At 38.1% G+C, this 21349-nt stretch overlaps 1 protein-coding gene across 4 annotated transcripts in view; it reads left to right on the forward strand.

Moving 5' to 3' along the window:
• The window catches only part of LOC128094827 (cytochrome P450 2C42-like), a 37957-nt gene that overhangs the window by 9569 nt on the left and 7039 nt on the right, over nt 1-21349 (forward strand). For 2 of the 4 annotated variants that reach the window (XM_052713399.1, XM_052713400.1), the window contains exons 2-6: nt 14215-14377; nt 14592-14741; nt 17197-17357; nt 19676-19852; nt 21035-21176. In XM_052713399.1, the coding sequence (XP_052569359.1) occupies nt 14215-14377; nt 14592-14741; nt 17197-17357; nt 19676-19852; nt 21035-21176 (793 nt within the window). The remainder of the gene's footprint in view (nt 1-14214; nt 14378-14591; nt 14742-17196; nt 17358-19675; nt 19853-21034; nt 21177-21349) is intronic. The other 2 variants (XM_052713402.1, XM_052713401.1) reach the window with 2 other exon arrangements.

Here is a 21349-nt window from a genome sequence, read left to right on the forward strand (position 1 = left end):
GGGGTGAAGGCTCCATGCCCATATCAGCTCTGCTTCTCTACATTCAAAATGAGCTGTGTGGATGTTGTCCTTAGCAATGGGGCCCTGCTCTCAGTTTTCAGAAAGGGACCTTCTGTCCTAGCATCAGCCTGGGTTGTTTAGAGATCTCCACAGGATCCCCTCAGGCAAAGGCTCAACCAAATGCAGCCCAGTCCCACCACTGGGAAGCCTTGCCTGGTTAACAGTGATGACCAGGTTCATTCACTGTATCCTCCATTACTAGGAGGCCTCAGTAGGGTCACCCTCATAGATTCCAGGAAGCTTTCAATTCATTAGGTTCCCCCTACCCCCAATTCCAGTTGTCACTCCCTCCATTCTCTCCCTCCATCCCTTTCCCTCCCCATATAAGCCTTCTTCTTCTCATTCACACCTGCCCACAGTCCACTCACAAAATTTATTCTATTCCTTCTTAACAGGGAGGTCCATGCATCCCCTTAGAACCCTTCTTTTAATCTAGCCTTTCTTTGTCTGTGGATTGTAGATTGGTTATCATTTACTTAAAAGTTAATATCCACTTTTAAATGAATATATAATGTATTTGTCTTTCTGGGTCTGGGTTACCTCACTGAGGAGGATTTCTTTTTCTAGTTCCATCTATTTGTCTAAAAAATTTCTGATGTAATTTTGTTAACAGCTGAGTAATTCTTCATTGTGTAAACCTACCACATTTTCTTTTTCCATTTTTTAAGTGAGGGAAATCTCAGTTGTTTCCAGTTTCTGGCTATTATGAAAAAAGCTGGTATGAACATAGTTGATCCTTGAGGTATGATGGAGAATTCTGTGGATATATGCCAAAGGCTGGTATAGCTGGATCTTGAGGTAGATCGATGCACAATTTTCTGAAAACCACCATATTGATTTCCATAGTGGCTGAATAAGTTTGCACTCCCACCAGCAATGGAGGAGTGTTCCCCTTACTCCACATTCTCATCAGCATGAGCTCTCACTTGTGTTATTGATATTAGACATTTTGACAGGTATAAGATGGAATCTAGAGGTAGTTTTGATTTGCAATTCCCTGATAGCTAAGGATGCTGATCATTTCTTTAATTTTTCTCAGCGATTTGAGATTCATCTGTTGAGACTTCTCTGTTTAGATCTGTACTCTATGTTTAAAATTGGATTATTTGGTAGTTTGATTCTTGAGTTCTTTACATATTTTGTATATTAGACCTCTATCAGATGTGGTATTGGTGCAAATTTCTTCCCACCATGTAGGCTGTCATTTTGCCCTACTGACAGTGTCCTTTTACTTACAGAAGCTTTTCAGTTTCATGGGGTCTTATTTTTTTAATTGTTGGTCTTAGTGCCTGCAATATAGGTTAGGTGTCATGTTCAGGAAATTGTCTCCTGTGCCAATGTGTTCCAGGATGTTCTCCACTTTCTCTTCTATCAGATTCAATATATATGGTTTTATGTTGAGGTCTTTGATCCACTTAGACTTGAGTTTGGTGTAGGGTGATAGATACAGATCTAGTAGCATTCTTCTCCATGCTAACATCCAGTTTTAACTACACTATTTGTTGAAGATGTTTTCCTTTTTTCCCATTGTATGTTTCTAGCTTCTTTATCAAAATCAGATGTCCATACATATATAGATTTATGTCTGTGTCTTCAATCTGATTCCATTGATCAATGTGTCAGTTTTATGGCAATTCCATATGCTTTTTATTACTATAGCTCTGTAGTACAGTTTGGAAAAAGTGATTGTGATACCTCCAGCAGTTCTTTTATTGTTTAGGATTGTTTTAGCTATCCTGGGTTTTTTTTTTTTCATATGCAGTAGAGAATTGTCCTTACATCATCTGTATAATGTTGTCTTGGAATTTTGATGGGATTGCTTCAAAATTCCAACACAGTCTATAGATTGCTTTTGGTAGGATGGCAATTTTTACTATTTTAATCTTACTAATCCATGGGCATGGGAGATCTTTCCATCTTCTGATATTTTCTTCAATTTGTTTCTTCAAAGACTTGAAGTTTGTATCACATAAGTCTTTCAGTTGCTTGTTTAGAGTTACCTCAAGATATTTTATATTATTTGAGGTTATTGTAAAGGGTGCTGTTTCCCTTAATTCTTTTCAGCCTGTTTGTCATTGTATATAGGAGGCCTCCTATATACAGCTATTTTTGACTTAATTTTGTATCCTGCCATTTTACTGGAGACATTTATTAGCTGTAGATGCTCTCTAGTGTAATTCTTAGAGTCATGTGTGTATGATATTATAGTATCTGCAAATAATGATTCTTTGACTTCTTCCTTTCCAATTTATATCCCCTTAATATCTTTAGTTGTCTTATTGCTCTAGCAAAACTCAAGAACTATATTGAAAAGATATGGAGAGAGTGGACGGCCTTGGCCTTGTCTTGCTCCTGATTTTGTTGAAATTGCTTTGAGTTTCTCTCCATTTAATTTGATGTTGGCTACAGGCTTTCTGTAAATTGCTTTTATTATGTTCTGGTATGTCTCTTGTATTCCTATTTTTTTTTATTTTAAGGGGGTGTGGAATTTAGTGAAAGACTTTTGTGGCATCTATTGAGATGATCATACTGTAGCTGGAAGTTTTCCTGTGTCCCACCTGGTCCCATAGCTGCTTGTTGCCAAGCAAACACACAGAGGCTTATGTTAATTATAAACTGTAGGGTCTATGGCTTCAGTTTCTTTCTAGCTATCTCTTTCATCTTAAATTAGCCTATTTCTATTAACCTATATGTGGCCATGTGGCCGTGGCATTACCAGTCTTCTGGCATCTTGTTACTCCTTGGGCAGTGGGCTGGCATCTCCTCTTCCCACTTGTCTCTTTCCTCTCTCTCCGCTTGGATTTCCCACGTGCCTCTAAGCTGCCTTGCCATGGGCCAAGCAACTCATTTATTAACCAATGGAAACAACATATATTCATATCATTCAGAAAGACATCCCACAACACTTCCCCTTTTCTGTATAATCTAGAAGGAAGGTATTAATTTAGTATAGTAAAATTCTAAAGAACAAACTGTTATCAAGCAAGAATTAGAGTTATTATATCTAGTCTATTTGTATTTGGTAAAATTAAAGAAAATATTTTATCATCTATCCTACTTTTGTGAGCCTAAAGTTTCATATCTAGTTTACCTTTTATCATGATTAAGGAAAGCTGTAACTGTAACTATCTAGTTTTCAACTACATCAAAGACCCCAGAAGGATATAATATTTTCTAAATAAACAGGAAGTGCTTTGTAAGCAACTTCCATAATTCTAGAAATGACAGATATATCTGGCTTCTTGGACAGTCATCCAAAGTTCCTCTGCAGTGTTGGGGCATCTGTCTTCAGCCTATAGGCCTAGAGTTTCTCAGTCACTTTTCTCTGTGTCTTGCAGAATGTCTGGCAGTCTCCTCTGCTGAGCAGGAACCTGAAGGACCATCTTGCCTTGTTTTGGCAAAATTCATTGGTCATTTTTCTATGGGTCCTGCATGTCCACTTTATATAACATATTGTCAAGCAGTTCAGGCAAGAGCATTTCTTTGTGACAGCAGGCCATTTTGTGCCAAAAAGAAGAGAAATTCCATTTGGAGTGTTTTCCATGCCCATTTTTCTCTTTGAAGTAAATTGGTGCAGCCAGGAGGAGATGTGTCTCACTGTCCAGAAAGTCCAAGTTTTTAAAACATTTTAAATGCCATGTTCTATAAGTCTTTGAGGTGTTTAAAGATTACCTTCCTAATTGGAATATACCTTTATATACCTAAAAAACTTAATTAACATGACTATAAGTTTGATTATCCTAGATGACTATTAATCTGTATTTCTTAGTTATATATTACAATTTTTTTTTTTTTTTGGTTTTTTTGAGACAGGGTTTCTCTGTGTAGCTTTGCGCCTTTCCTGGAACTCGCTTTGGAGACCAGGCTGGCCTCGAACTCACAGAGATCTGCCTGGCTCTGTATATATTACAATTTTAAATGATCTGCATAAACATAATACCTTAAACAAGAGTAGAAATATAAACACAGTATAACAAAATTAACTTTGAATTTGTAATAAATTAAAATCTCAAGCAATGAATATAAAACATTTTAACCTCCAGTGACTGTCCAGGCAGCCAGTGGTTTCTGTCATTTCTCATATTTTTTGGAAGTTGCTTGTTTGCACTTCCTCCTTACTCAGACAATATTATTTCCTTCTCAGGTCTCTGAGGGAGTTAAAGATGAGATAGATATAGTTTTCCTTGTTAAGATTCAGAACAGAAACTCACTAAAGTGATGTAAAGTGTGTAAATTTGAAAGACATCAAAGGATAGTTTTTTATTGGTAATAAAATTTAGGCTATAAAGTGATTAAAGTACGTTTTAGACTCACCAAAATATGAAAAATTCAGTAAAATGGAATATTTTCACTGAATTTGTCAAATGCAAATGCAAATGGACTAGATATTGTTGATATATTTATTGCCAGTATATATTGTATATAGTTATTGTACTTATTGTGTATAGTTTTTATTATATTAATTATAGCCTTCTTTTATTATTTTAGATAAAAAAGGGAAAATGTGATGATATATTTTGTTCTCCAGTAAGGCTTGTCTGGAGATCAGAGGACAAAGCCAGCCACTATATTAAACATAGAGCTCAGGCAGTGGTAACAGACACCTTTAATCCCAGTGTTCAGGAGGCAGAGATTCATCTGGATCTCTGTCAGTTCAAGGCCACACTGTGAACAGAGCCATGTGTGGTGGCACATGCCTTTAATCCTGGCACTAGTTAGCATAGAGGTCTGGAGGTCTGTACAGACAAACAGGAAGTGATAGAACTGGGTGGAAAGAGGAAGTTATATAGCTGGGCAGAGAGAGGAAGTAAGAGGGCAGGGCACAGAAAGCTATATAAGGCCTGAGTATAAAGGAAGTAGCTCTCTTTGAGGATTTCCTCACAGTAAGAACTTGTGGCTGGCTTGTTCTATTTCTCTGATCTTTCAACTTTTACCCCAATATGTGGCTCCAGGGTTTTTATTAATAAGACCTTTTAAGACTTGTGTTACAGACCAGTTATGTCATGGCCACATGACAATATATAGATGCATACAAATAGGTCAATTTAAGATGAAAGAGCTAGCTGGAAAAAAGCTGAAGCCATAAGCCATTCAGTTTGTAATTAAAAGCAGCCTCTGTGTATTTACTTGGTACCAAGTAGCTGTGGGACCAGGTGGGACACAGGAAAACTTCCAGCTACATCTGGTGTTCCAACATGGGCCAAGAATTTTCACCTAAAACCTGAGAAAACTTTTTAAAAAAGGATCTAAAAGGAAGCTAAAAACAGCTTCCTAGTTGTGGCTCTCAAGCAAGCCATGCTATAGAGACACTGCAGTGTGAAGGCTTGAGCTACAGTATTGCAAGTTTGTGGCATGTGGGCTTGACCTACAGCATGGTAGATTCCTGTCATGGTGCACAGAGATGTCTCCAAGCCATGCAGCACTCTGCATGGTGGATTTAGTTTTTGCCAGTACAGACAAAAAAAAATAGTTTCTGGGCTACATGCTGATGGTTTTAGGTATAGACCCACTGCTTCCTAGAGTTGGCGGTGACCATGGCTCCCAGAGCTGGAGATAAACATATCTCCACCATGTTTGGAAGCTGAGGGGGTGAAGTCAGCAGCCAGGGCTTCATCTTTCATCTTAGCCATGCATCTTAACAGTTTAAAAATCTCTCCTGGTCAGAGAAGGATTATAGATTCACAATATGACAGATCCAAGTGGAATAAAACTCTAAATGGTTTACAATGTGTGTAAAAATGTATGTAGGCTTGAAAGAGAGAGGAAAATGAATATAGACAGTTATATAAAGAAATAGTTTTAAAAAATAAAGTCTTTAAAGAGACCATAAAAGTAATATAAAAGTTAAGCCATGCTGTGGGATGCTCTGTATGTCAAATGTGTTGCTAATTAGTCAATAAATAAAACACTGATTAGCCATTGGATAGGCAGGAAGTGTAGGCGGGACAAGGAGGAGAATAAAGCTGGGAAGTGGAAGGCTGGGTTGGAGAGACACTGCCAGCCGCCATGATGAGAAACAGCATGTGAAGATGCCGGTAAGCCACGAGCCATGTGGCAAGGTATAGATTAATGGAAATGGATTAATTTAAGCTGTAAGAACAGTTAGCAAGAAGTCTGCCATGGCCATACAGTTTGTAACCAATATAAGTTTCTGTGTTTACTTGGTCGGGTCTGAGCAGCTGTGGGACTGGCAGGTGAGAGAGATTTGTCCTGACTGTGGGTCAGGCAGGAAAACTCAAGCTACAGATGGCATCCAACGTGGTGGCAAGAGTTTCCACCTAAAAATTGAGAAAAGATTCTAAAACGGAGCTAAAAACAGCTTCCTAATTGTCTCTCTCAAATGAGCAGCAGCTGCCGGTTTGAGCTACTTGTGGGTTTCTGGTGTGTGTGCTAGACCTGCCGTATGGCAGGAATGAGGCCTCTGCAAGTGGCACATTAAGCTGCATGGTGGATTTAGACTTTGCTAGTACAAAATAAAAAAAAGAGGTTTCTGGGCTACACTCTGCTTGGCTAAAAGCATAGACCCATGATAGCTCCCAGAGCTGGCAGTAAACCACCGCCATGTTGGGAAGCTGAGGTGGGAGGAGCCAGCAGCCACAGCTGCTGCAGTTTAAGGCAATAGATTCACAATAAGACAGATTCAGATGTAATAGTTTACAATGTGTTTAAAAGATATGTAGGCTTGAAAGAGACAAAAAGGGTGATATATACAGTTATATAAACAAATACATAGTTTTAAAAAATAAAGTCTTTAAAGAGATAGTAAAACTAATATGAAAAATAAGCCACGTAAAGATGGATATCACACAGAGAATCTGGATTGTGTTGTCTTTGGGATTCTTAACGGCAGAGAGATATTTGATTGTACAGGAAGCTGAGTTAAACCAATATGCATATTTTAAAGATAACTTGACTTCAAAATTTGGATATAAGAATGTGTTACTTTGGAAAGGAGACTCTGCTTTTGTTCCCACAGAAAGCCAAAGGTTATGGATTTGTTCCAGATTAAGATACATCAGGTTTGACCAGCCAAGACCCCCTGAAAGGTCTCCGATGACACCATGGCCCAGATGATCCAACATCCAGAATGGTTTGAAGGCAACTGGCTCAGATGATACACCCTCATGGACTATTCCATAATCCTAAAATTTTCTTTGTTTCCCCATAAAATACAGCGCCCCCCTCCAGCAGGAAGTAGTAAGAGAAGCTACGCCCAAATTCCCAAATTATATGTAATTTTACTTTGTTAAGGTTAAAACCTTCCTTTTTGAAAAAAAAAAGGGGGAAGTGCTGTGGGATGCTCTGTATGTCAAATGTGTTGCTAATTAGTCAATAAATAAAACACTGACTGGCCATTGGCTAGGCAGGAAGTGTAGGCGGGACAAGGAGGAGAATAAAACTGGGAAGTGGAAGGTTGAGTTGGAGAGACACTGCCAGCCGCCATGATGAGAAACAGCATGTGAAGATGCCGGTAAGCCACGAGCCACGTGGCAAGGTATAGATTAATGGAAATGGATTAATTTAAGCTGTAAGAACAGTTAGCAAGAAGTCTGCCACGGCCATACAGTTTGTAACCAATATAAGTTTCTGTGTTTACTTGGTCGGGTCTGAGCAGCTGTGGGACTGGCAGGTGAGAGAGATTTGTCCTGACTGTGGGTCAGGCAGGAAAACTCAAGCTACAAAGCCACATAAAGATGAAAATTACACAAAGAATCTGGATACTGCATATTATTATATTGTCTTTGTGATTTTTAACAGCAGAGAGACATTTGATTGTAGGGGCTACTAAGTTAAACCAACATGTATATTTTATTAAATGTTCCATGACTTTAAAATTTATGTCTAAGGATATGTTGCTTTAGAAAAGAGGTTCTACTTTTCTTTTCACAGAAGATGAGGTGCTGTGGATTCTTTCCAGATTAATAGGGTTCCATCAAGGAAGACACCCTGAGAAGTCTCCAGATGATCCAATATCCAGAACAGCTTCAAGGCAAATGTCTCAGACAATACAGTCTCATAGACTACTCCAGTTAGGACTCGACCATTATCTTAAATTTTCACAGGATTCCCATAACATTGCTAGTGCCCCCAATCAGCAGGAAATAGTATGAAAAGCTATGCCCAAATTCCCAAAATATTGTTTATGAATGTCTATTTTTATTTAAAGCAGGTTGATTATAAATGCAATCTCTTTCTAAAGAAGAAAAGGGGATATAGATATGATAAGGTGAAAGGGTAGCTAATTGAATCTACTTTTAAAGAGCAACAATTTGTTTAAAATTTTTTACATTGCTATGGATTTTAGTTTATTGATACAAATTTAAAGTTAATTTTGTTATACTGTATATATATTTCTACTCTTGTTTAAGGTATTATGTTTATGCAACTAATTTAAAATTGTGATAGATAATTAAGAAATACAGATTAATAATTAGTCATCTATGATAATCAAGCTTATATTCAGGTTAGTTAAAGATTTTAGGTATATAAAGGTATATTTCAATTGGGTAATTTCCAAACACTTCAAAGACCTATAGAATATGGCATTTGAAATGCTTTAAAAGCTTAGGCTTTTCTAGACATTGAGACATGTCTGCTCCTGGCAGCACCAATCTACCCAATCTATTTCAGAGAAGATGATGGGCATCAAAGAAGAATCTCCATATGGAGTTTGCTTTCTTTGTGGCAAAAGTTAGCCATTTGGGTAGGAAACTACTCTTGCCTGGACTGCTTCACAGTATGTTGTATAGACTTGACATGCAGGACCCATAGGAGATTGACCACTGAACTTTTCCAGAACAAGGCAAGATGGTCCTTCATCTTCTGCTTCACAGAAGATGCCACCAGATATTCTACAGGATGCAGAGGAAAGTAACTGATGAACTTTGCCAATGATTGAGACAATACTTCAAATTTCCTGCCTCACAAGAAAGTCTGCCAGAGACTTTAGGCCTATAGGCTGAAGGTGGATGCCCCAACATTGCAGAGGAACTTTGGGTGACTGTTCAGGCAGTCAGATGTCTCTGTCATTTCTAAATTTTGGAAGTTGCTTACAATGCACTTTCTGTTTACTTTGGTAATATTATATCCTACTAGGGTCCTTGATGTAGTTGAAGACTAGATAGTTATAATTTCCCTTGATTATGCTAAAAGATAAATTAAATATGAAACTTTAGACTCACAAAAATAGGATAGATGGTAGATTATTTTTTTTTATTTTGCCCAATACAAATAGACTAGATATTGTAACTAATTCTTGCTTGATAACTGTTTTTTTTTTTTTTTTGGTTTTTCGAGACAGGGTTTCTCTGTGTAGCTTTGCGCCTTTCCTGGAGCTCGCTTTGGAGACCAGGCTGGCCTCGAACTCACAGAGATCTGCCTGGCTCTGCCTCCCGAGTGCTGGGATTAAAGGCGTGCGCCACCACCGCCCGGCTTGATAACTGTTTTGTTATACAAAATTTTACTATGTTAAAGTTAAAACTTTCCTTTTTGATTAGACAGAAAAGGTGAAGTGCTGTGGGATGTCTTTCTGTATGCTGTGAATATATGTTGTTTCCATTGGTTAATAAATAAACTGCTTTGGCCTATGGCAAGGCAGCTTAGAGGCAGGTGGGAAATCCAAGGAGAGAGACAGGAAAGAGAAAGGTGGAATCTAGAGAGGTGCCAGCCTGCCGCCAAAGGAACAAAATGCCAGCAGATTGGTAAAGCCATGGAACATGTGACAAAATATAGATTAATTTAAGATATAAGAACTATATATCAAGAGGCCTTCCATAGGCCATACAGTTTGTAAATAATATTAAGCCTGCAGGCCTGCAGGGCTGGGTGGGACCAGAGAGAAAACTTCCAGTTATACTTGTCTGCTGGCATCATGTTGCTCCTTGGGTGGCAGGCTGGCATCTTCTCTTCTGGCCTGTCTCTATCCTCTATCTCTGCTTGAATTTCCCACCTGCCTTTAAGCTGCCTTGCCATAGGCCAAAGCAGCTTATTTATTAACCAATGGAAACAACATATATTCACAGCATACAGAAAGACATCCCACAGCATTATGTGTTTTTTTTTTCTTTTAGTTTGTTTATATGGTAGAGATTACATTGACAGATTTTTGTATGTTAATCATCCTGCATCTCTGAGATGAAGCCTGCTTGATCATGGTGGATGATCTTTTGGATTGTTCTTAGATTCTGTTTGTCAAAATTTTATTGAGTATTTTAACATTTATGTTCATAAGGGAAACTGGTCTGTAATTCTCTTTCTTTGTTGAGTGTTTATGTGTTTTAGGCATCAGGGTAACTGTGGTTTCATAAAACGAATTTGGCAATATGCCTTCTGTTTCTATTTTGTGGAATAATTTGAAGAATATTGGTGTTAACCCTTCTTTGAAAGTCTGCTAGAAATTCTGCACTAAATCTCTCTGGCCCTGTGCTTTATTTTGGTTGTGCTTTTAATGACTGCTTCTATTTCACTAGGGTTTACAGGTCTATTTAAATTGTTGATCTGACCTTGATTTAGCTTTGGTAAGTGGTATCTATTGAGGAAATTATCCATTTCTTTTACATTTTCCAATTTGGTGGAGTACATGTATTTAAAGTATGACCTAATGATTCTTTGAATTTTCTTAGTGTCTGTTGTTATGTCCCCTTTTCATTTCTGATTTTATCAATTTAGATGTTCACTCTCTGTCTTTTAGTTAGTTTTGTTAAGGGTTTGTCTACTTAGTTGATTTTCTCAAAGAACAAACTCTTTGTTCCATTGATTCTTTGCCTTGTTCTCTGTGTTTCCATTTCATTGATTTCAGCCTTCAGTTTGATTATTTCCTGCCATTTACTCTTTTGGGCATGGTTACTTCTCTTTGTTCTAGAGCTTTCAGGTGTGCTGTTAAGTTTGTAGTATGAAATGTCTCAATTTCTTTTATGTAGACACTTAGTACTATGGACTTTCCTCTCAACACTGCTTTCATTGTTTCCAATAAATTGGTTATGCTGTGTATTCATTTCATGGAATCCTAGAAATCCTTTAATTTCCTTCTTGATTTCTATCTTGACCAAGTTTTCATTCAGTAGAGAGTTGCTCAGTTTCCATTAGTTTGTAAGCTTTCTGTTGATTCTGTGTTGTTGATGTCCAGCTTTAATCTGTGGTGGTCTGATACAATGCAAGGAGTAATTTTAATATTCTTGTATCTATTGACACTTAATTTGTGTCTAAGTATGGGGTCAATTTTGGAGAATGTTTCTTGAAGTGATGAAAAGAAAGTATATTTTTTTGTGTTTTTGTGGAATGTTCTTCAGATGTCTGTTATGTTGATTCAGTTTATAATGTCATCTAGCTCCAGCATTTCTCTGTTTAGTTTTGTCTGGTAGCCTGACCATTGGTGAGAGTGGAGTACTGAAGTCTCTCACTATCATTATGTGAGGGTCAATGTGTGATTGAAGCTGTAGTCATGTTTCTTTTACAAAAGTGGGTGCCCTGTTTAGTGCACAGATGCTAAAAAATTCAAATTCATCTTGTTGGATTTTTCCTTTGATGATTATGTATTGTCCTTCCCCATGTCTTTTGATTCATTTTGGTATGAAGTCTATTTTGTTAGGTTTTAAAATGGCTACTCCAGGTTGTTTTTTAAGTCCATTTGCTTGTAATATCTTTATCCAACCCTCTACACTGAGGTAACATCTCTCCTTGATGTTGAGGTGTATTTATTGGATGAGGCAGAAGGATGGATTCTATTTTGTCACCCATTCTGTTAATCTGTGTCATTTTATTGGGGAATTGAAGCCATTGATATTGAGAGATATCAATGATCAATGGTTGTTAATTTCTATTATCTTAGGTTTGGTGTTTTCATAGTATTCCATATTTCATGGAGCGGGAGATCCCAGCTGAATCAAGAACAGAGAGGGAGAACAAGGAATAAGAGACCATGATAAATGAAGACCACATGGGAATAGGAAGAAGCACAGTGCTAGAGAGGTCCCCAGAGGTCCACAAAGATACCTCCATAAAATAGACTACTGGCAATGGTTGAGAGAAAGCCCGAACTGACCTACTCTGGTGATAGGCTGGCCAAACACCCTAACTGTTATGCTAGAAATCTCATCCGATGACTGAGGGAAGCAGATGCAAAGATCCATGGCCAGGCCCCAGGTGGAGCTCTGGGAGTTCAATTGGCAAGAAAGAGGAGGGTTTGTATGAGTGAGAATTGTTGAGACCAAAATTGGAAAAAGCACAGGGACAAATAGCCAAACTAATGGAAACACATGAACTATGGACCAATAGCTGAGGAGCCCCCAACTGGATCAGGCCCTCTGGATAAGTGAGACAGTTGATTAGCTTGAACTGTTTGGGAGGCACCCAGGCAGTGGGACCAGGACCTGTCCTTAGTGCATGAGTTGGCTCTTTGGAACCTGGGGCTTATGGAAGGACACTTTACTCAGCCTGGGAGGAGGGGACTGGACCTGCCTGGACTGAATCTACAAGGTTAAAATGAATTCCCCAATGGAGTCTTTGCTCTGGAGGAGATGAGAATGGGGGGTGGGCTGGGGGGAAGGTGGGGGGGGCAGGGAAGGGGGAGGACAGGGGAATCTGTGGCTGATATGTAAAATTAAATTAAATTATAAAATAAAAAAAGAAAATACACAGGATAAAAAAAGAAGTTTTTAATTTAACATTTCCTTTGACTGATGCATTTATTTCTTCTATTGTATCTTAAATGCCTGAGATTCCTTTTCATCTCTTGTATTCTATTGGTGAAGCTTGCCTCTGTATTTCTTGTTCATTTACTTAGACTTCCCATTTTTAGAATTCCCTCATTTGTGTTTTCTTTATTGCTCTATTTCCATTTTCAGTTCTTGAACAGTTTAATTTGTTTACTTAAACTTGTTCATTTTTTTCTTGGCTGTATTTATTCATCTCCTCAATTGTTTGTTTATGTTTCCTGGCTTTCTTTGAGGGACTCATTTATTTACTCCAATTGATTGTTTTTGTTTTCCCGAATTTCTTTAAGGGATTTATTCATTTCCTCTAAACACCTCTATCATCTTCACATATTGGTTTAAGGTTTTTTTCTTGTGCTCTAGCTATGCTGGAATAATCAGGGTCTGCTTTGGTAGAACAACTGGGCTTCAGTGGAGACATTGTCCTGGCTGTTATTGATTGTGTTCTTAAACTAAAGTCTAGGCATCTGGGTTTGTGGAGATTATAGGTCTAGGTGCTAATTTCTAGGTTTATCTTGGTTGGCTGGGTGTTTTGTACCTTCATTTCTGCTTCTACTCCAGATTTTCAGAGTGTGTTGGTTCTTTCCCCAGCCTGCTCATCAGCTGTACTCATTGGAATGTTTACTGACGTTGGAGGCTGTGGGGAGAGGAGGCCGGAAAGAGTTGGTCTGTTGCAGTGCTAGACATGACCCTGAGTATTGGTTCTGGGTAACAGTGAGAGTGGGGTAGGCCCATGGGCACCCTACCTGGTCTGCTGGCAGGTGTGGCCTATGGTTTAGTTGGGGTATGGGATATAGCCAAGAGGCAGAGAGGGAAAAGTGGCGATGGATGGTCTGTGGGATCCACAGGAGGTGTGTGTAGCTAGAGTTTTCCTGTCTGGCCAACAGTCAGGGCAAATCTCTCTCACCCGCCAGTCCCAAGCCGCTCAAACCCGATCAAGTAAACACAGAGATTTATATTGGTTACAAACTGTATGGCCATGGCAGGCTTCTTGCTAACTGTTCTTACAGCTTAAATTAATCCATTTTTATAAATCTATACCTTGCCACGTGGCTTGTGGCTTACCGGTACTTTACATCTTCCTTATCCTGATGGCGGCTGGCAGTGTCTCCTCACTCTCAGCCTTTTACTTCCCAGCTCTATTCTCCTCCTTGTCCCGCCTATACTTCCTGCCTGGCCACGGGCCAATCAGTGATTTATTTATTGACCAATCAGCAACACATTTGACATACAGACCATCCCACAGTAGGTGTGGATGGGGGTTGTGGGGAGAAAAAGGGAGAAGCTGCAGCTGGTGTTCTGCTGCAGCACTAGGTAATTGGTTCTGGAGCAATAGAAAGAATGGAGAAGGTCCATGGGTAGCCTACCTAGTCTTTTGGTAGGCATGGCCTCTCAAACACTGACATCTTTTGCTCCACTCTTAATTCCTTTTTTTATTTTTCAGTTTTCAAAAGTCTATGGTCCCATGTTCACTCTGTACTTGGGCAGGAAGCCTGCTGTGGTGTTGTATGGATATGAAGTTGTGAAAGAAGCCTTGATTGATCATGGGGAAGAGTTCGCTGGAAGAGGAACCTTTCCAGTGTTTGATAAGATTGCTAAAGGCCATGGTAAGTGTCCTTGTGCCTACATGTCCATACATCTTCATGTCTGTGCACCTATTTGTCCATGTATATATATTGGGATGTGGTCATAGGGAATTTGAGGATGGAATGTAATCTTGAAAACTTGTTCAGACCCAGCTTGGCTTTCTATGCGGCAACTACCCATTAGCCCATCTTCCTTACTTGGTATGTCCCTACTCATTTCTGCTCTTTCTTTTAGGCATTGTTTTCAGCAATGGAAGGATCTGGAAAGAGATGAGGCGCTTCTCACTCATGACTCTGCGGAACTTTGGAATGGGAAAGAGGAGCATTGAGGACCGTGTTCAAGAGGAAGCTCGCTGTCTTGTGGAGGAATTGAGGAAAACCAATGGTGAGTGTTACACATCATAGACTTCTGTCTTGTTATTAGTTCCTTGAGAAGTTTTGAGGGTGGCCAGAGCTTTCAGAGCTTTCATTCTGTGTTCTGGTTCAGTCTTCATATGGAAAGTGTGATTTGTAGTTAAAAAAAAAAAAAGGAGAGTTTTTGTATCTGTGACTTTTGTTTTATGGTGGGATTCTATCTGTTGTAGAGGATCTAAGCCATCATTTAATCTAGATCCTTTCCAACTGTTTTGTTTTCAAAAAAAAATGACGATATGAATTTTGGTTTTAAGCTCATTTTTCTGATGATTTAAGGGACAATAATTTCCCTCAGCATAAATATTAATTTCACTAGCAAATACTTGGTCTGTGAATTTGATGGCAATCACTGTATCACACTTGTATAGAAAAGTAACTAGATGGTATAATTGTCTTTAATTGGACTATGTTGTGCAACTGACATATCTCAGGTCCATGCACAAAGTTCTGGTGGATGTTGCAGTGTAAACAAAAAAGATTTGCTATATCTTAGTAAAGATTTATCAGTTCATTCTCTTCTAAAAGCACAGCATAATTTATACAAGACAGAATGAATTATTTCTAATCTTTTATTCTATTGATTTATATTTTTGAATAAATATATGTTATTACATGATTCTACAAAATTAATGTTATGTTTTCAGTGATACATACAACTAGCCTTCACTATTGGCTACATCTTCATTTATTTATCTCATCTCCCGCTGTTTGTTGTATTTGGGGTAATATATTTACGACAATAGTTGTCTTCTTTCACTCTCAAGTTTACAAACACTTTAAACACTTCTCACAATGAAACATAACCTTGTTTAAATGCCATCTTTCAAATTAAGTGAAAGAAGAGGAAAAAAGCCAGATTTCTTCTCTGAGTCACACACACATGCCCAGTCTCACATATACTCCTAGCCACTTACCCGTACCCATGAGCATAAGACACTTCTTAAATAAACTCCTTCCTCCTTTGACATAATAAAATATGTATTGATATAGCATTTCCATGAATGTTATGGTGTTTAAAAGCATGTGACATTTAAACAACTAACAATTCAATTTCTTATTGTCAATATCCTAGTTTTTATCCAAAGAACTTTTGATTCAAGTTATTTTTACTTTAGGGTCTATGGATTTTAGTTTTGTGTACACCTTCTGTATGAAGTGTAATCATTTGATTACAGAGACCTCCTCAAAGAATACAGAAATGGTAAAATGTAAGGATTTTAAGGGATGATGGACAACATGTTAGTTACTTCACCTGTTGCTATAATAAAATACCTGACAAAAGCCACTGAAGGGAAGAAGAGATTATCTGGTATTCTCCTTTCTGGTTTTAATCTATCGGGATGGGATGTCACAGAAGGGGAGCCTGAATCAGTGAGGTGTCCTGGTCACGCTGTCAGCGCAGTGAAGGCTGGAGGATAAGATGCTCCTGCTTGCCCAGCTTCCTTCCAAGTATGTGGTCTAGCAGCCTAGTCTAGGGAATGGTGCCTCCCTCAATTAGGATGGATACTCTCATCTCCCTGACACGTTCACAAGCCACTATCCCTGGTGATGCTGACGAGCTGACAATCAATATTAATCATCACAGGCATTTTCTTCCTTTTAAGTCAGAAAATCAGAGGGAGTTTACACATAGAATTGAGAATTAAAAACTTTATCTATTCCCTACATCTGTTTGCTTTCTTTTGGGGGCATATTTCAAACAAAGGTTCTCATCTTAATTTTACCCTAAGAAATCTATTTTATAATTAATGTTTATTTATACAATTTTCATTTCACATGACATAGTTGTGTTTCCTTTTCATGTTAGTTTTCTGAATGCATGAACTTAACACAATCTCTCTGTTTATTATACTCTACTGGCTAAAGACATGAGCCTTTCAACTCCCATGTATAAGTTTTCCTAAGTTCCTGTTTTTCTTTCCCTTTCCTCTTTTTTGGGAGAGATTCATTTCCCCTTCATTTTTATTAGTTCTTTGAGAAGTTTGTACAGTGTATTTTGATCGTATTCACACCCTCACCTCTTCCCAGATCCACCTGCCTTCCATCCCCATGCATCTTTGTATCATATTGTTTAGAGGCTTCAAAAACAGAGTTGAATCCTCCCCAGAAATCTTGAATTGCTGAAGATTTAAAAAATCCCATTACCCCCTTTCCAAACTGCAGACCCCTGGGGTGACAGACAAATCAATAAAGGTATGAGATGAAAACTGAGTATACTCAATTTCATAAATTGGATAGATGACTAGATTACTGAAATCATATTAAACATAAAAATGATGCACAGATATAATGCATATTGTTATGTCTACCAGGCCATTTGTGGGTAAATCTTGCTTAAATTGTCATAAGCTCTTTTACTTGTTAAGAGATAGTGTTTTACACATATATATTTCAGTGGCATTTTACAATTGTTCCCAACTCTTCAGGCTCACCCTGTGATCCCACCTTCATCCTGGGCTGTGCTCCATGCAATGTCATCTGCTCCATTGTTTTCCAGAATCGTTTTGATTATAAAGATCAGGAATTTCTTACCTTCATGAACATTTTAAATGAAAATGTAGAGATTCTGAGTTCCCCTTGGATACAGGTGAGTTCAAGCTTTTTCCTTCAAAACAAAACAAAACAAAACAAAACCCAAACCCAACACCCCCCGAAACACCTAGAGGTATGTGTTCCCCAAAGTTCCAAAAATTCTTTAAAAAATGAATGGTTAACTGTGGGCTATTAGAACTCTGTTCATTGACTTTCCATTAAACCTCAAATCACTTTCTCTAAAAATCATCGGGTCAATGCTCAGAGATACCTCCATAACTCAGTGGATATCTGTTTCATTTTTTTTTTAAGGTTCTTTAATATTTACAGGATGTTAGTTCAAACACAGAGATGGGTAAGGAATGGCTGTTGTGGAGGGCTAGAATTAGCCCAAGATAAGGTAATTACCCTCTGGGCTGCAATATTCCAATCCTTCCACAGTACTGAAATTCTAATCAATCCATTAGTCTCTGCAGACACAACTCCTTTTCTGGAATTTTCATTCACAGAATATATATATATATATATTCCTGCTGATATTAGCCACATTGCTCCTCAGGGTTTTGAATGTTCTTACCAAAGTTCCCCATGATTTATTAAACTTAGTACATGTCAGATAAAGCCCTAAGTTTACTTAGTAAACTTTCAGAAGGAAATAAGTGGTACTTCTTATTTTACTGGCATGAGGACCAGTAACATAAAAGGAAGATGCTGTGCTGTTTAGGTGGTGGAACTGAATCCTTAAAAATTAAATATAGGGAAAATTCTGCATTTGGCTTAGGGGAGCATAACTTGGAGATACCTAGGGTCAGCAACCTAGGATAGTCATAGCTGAGCAGTCCATTCGTAGTATTTCTCCTGTAATTACAGTAAAGACTATACCTTGGGTAGAGTCTTCTGCGATGTCACTGCACCAAAGGATCTGCCTCTAAACTCATTTGCTTGAGCTATTGGTAGGGAGGCTCCTTATTACCCCAGGTTCTCCCTAGACCTGCTTATAAAATAGTTTCTTCTAGTCCAGAGTAAATGACCAAAAAGATGTTCTCATCAGTGTTGGGAACTATACTAACTTTGAGAATTGAAGTAATAGCAGCATTGACATAATGCACAGATCATTGGGAGCTGTGTGATAGATTGCCACTGTACACTGCAAAACCTCCATATCATTAGTATGTGCCAGTAGTCTAATGAGATTAAAAATGCTAGAGATCAGTTGATCCCAAATGATACTTGTATGACTAGCTTCTATGCTTATGCCCAACATTTGTAAGTACTTTACCATTCCTACAGATCCCAGGTGTTTACTGTGAAGTTCATAGATTTCTTCAAATAAATATCAGAATTGGGATGTGGGAGATGAATGCTTCTTTTTGCATTTTCATGTTAATATTATTGTTAGTATTTTTGTTCATACCTTATTTTTTTTTTATTTATTTTGCAATACAATTCAGTTCTACATATCAGCCACGGATTCCCTTGTTCTCCCCCCTCCCGTCCCCCTCACCTTCCCCCCAACCTCCCCCCCCATTCCCATCTCCTCCAGGGCAAAGCCTTCCCCACAGACTGTGTTTCATTTTTGAAATCTGTTAGCAACAAGGCTTATGCTCCATTCAGTACTTTAGAGATCTTGCCATCAAAACACTTAGAAATACAATTTGCAATGAGACTATTTTCTTCATTTGGGGACAGTGTTTGGAATCATTGAATCTACCAGCATTCCTGGAGTGTGGCAGTGATATTTAATAAACAGTTGACATCCTAAGTAGCAATATATCTGTCATGGGAGTGACAAATGAGTGGGGTCTGGATCCCATCAAATTTTTCCCTGTGCGGAGCTGAACTATACAATTTGTCTAATGATGTTGAAAAAATCACCAGCTGGTCTGCCCGGGTTCACAGCTGTACTTCAAGAATTCTTAAGAATCTCACTGCTACAATTCTTATTCTGTATCTGAGAGTGGCTGACAGAAACTAAGTAACAAGGATGATATCTATGCTTTCAATCAGGATACCCCAAGTCCCTTCATCTCTGTTGCAGTCTACACAATGTAGATCACATCATTTCATGCCATTTTATATTCAAGGTTGTATTGAAGAGGTTGTGTAGAAAATGAATGAGCTGATGTAATATTCATATATGGAATAACAATTGTGTGAGAATTTAAGCAGTGGTTATCATGTTTGAACTCGTTCATTATGTTCTTGTGTTCACATCTCTACAAGCAAAGAGGATTTCTATATACACTATAAAAATCACTCATCAAGATGAATGACATATATTATTTATTTTTGTATTTATTCTTTTTGGTAAAGGTCCACTATAAGGTATATATATATCTTGTGTTTTAAACTTTTATTATTTTTCTTTTGTAGATTTGTAATAATTTTCCTGCTGTGATTGATTATCTACCAGGAAGTCACAGAAAATTACTGAAAAATTTCACTTTTTCGAAACATTATTTTTTGGCAAAATTAACAGAGCACCAAAAATCACTGGATATTGACAATCCTCGGGACTTTATTGATTGCTTCCTGATCAAAATGGAGCAGGTAAATTGTTAATAAAACTCAATTCAGTTATTTGATTGTTTGAGTATAATTTGTTCCATGAATAGTCTGTTTTACAGGCATATTTAAATGGTTCAGACCAGTAATGTTTGACAGCCACTTTGTCTGCCTAATGTATACATGAATTTGCAGTAAGCATCTCAGAAAATATAAAGTTAAGTAGTCTGAATATATTAACCCTAGTTTTATTAGACAAAAATAATCTAGCTGAAAAGTCATATAATACAATGGGCTCATGGGATGCAAATATGTCCAAAACTCTCAGAAAAAAAATGTCATGACATGATATAAAGATGAATGCTGTCTTTGCAGACTATGTATGGAAACTTAGAAAAGCAGCTCAAGTTAGCCAGACTTCCTATAGCGTCTGTAGATTGAACTAAATCTTAAAATATTAGCTGTGGACAGGTGAGAGAATTTCAGATGAATTATAAGGTGTAGGTTGTGGTGTGAGAAGGGAATAATTAGTGCCAAGGATGAAAGGAGCCTTAACTGAGTGTAGCTTCAAGTGGATTGACATGGACATGGAATTAAATATGGATGTCTGTCAGGCACCTATGGGAATAAATGCTTCTGTCATGGCTCCATTTATTGAAAGCCACTTATTTTCATTGGATATTGTTAGCACTCATCATAATAAGGTGTTTGTTTGTTTTGTGAGTTCTCCATTCTGCTTCACTGAACTTATGCTATCTGAGTCCTGGATTTACTATCCTTATTCATGCAGTATACTTCCCTCATGAAAGTCAGGGACCTTCCATCTTTCCTTACCACTTTTACAATTGAGACCTTCATCTTCGCGACTAGCCCTCATATAACATGCTGTCTGCCTTTTCTCCTCCTTATGTGTGTTTTGAGTAAAACATTTTAAAAAAGAAAATGGACATCAATTCTTTTGTTTATGTCTCTGGGAAGATGGCACACTGCATAGCTCACTGCCTGAGGAGTCTCATGAAAGATCTTTTTCCAGACTAGAAAACTGGGTGTGGGCAGTGAAGATGGATCTGGGGGGTCTACATGTCTCTTGAACACATGTCAGTTTCTTCTCCTGATGCACTTTCCAGGGTCTGTCAGGTTAAATTCCTCACATGTAAGTCATTTTATTCACTGTAATAAGTATACTGACAAATAATTTTCTGACTAACACAGTCAAACTATTCCTAGGAGAAGCACAACCCAAAGACGGTGTTTACTTCTGAAAACTTGATCATCTCAGCAGGTGACCTGTTTGCTGCTGGGACAGAGACAACAAGCACAACACTGAGGTACTCTCTGCTACTCCTGCTCAAGTACCCAGAAGTCACAGGTAAGGACACAGGTGGGAAGCTAATGAGTTTCAGAAAGGAATGGGAATACAACCCAGGAATCCTTGATTTTGTTTGTCTCATGAAAGCCTGAGGCTTTATTTCATTTAACATTCTGTGCCCCTACAATCTGCTACATTTATCAGGACTGAAGTGAGATGTCTTAGCCCATAAC

This window comes from Peromyscus californicus, unplaced genomic scaffold (genome assembly GCF_007827085.1).
Source record: "Peromyscus californicus insignis strain IS unplaced genomic scaffold, ASM782708v3 Scaffold_4__1_contigs__length_199733344, whole genome shotgun sequence".
NCBI lineage: Eukaryota > Metazoa > Chordata > Mammalia > Rodentia > Cricetidae > Peromyscus > Peromyscus californicus.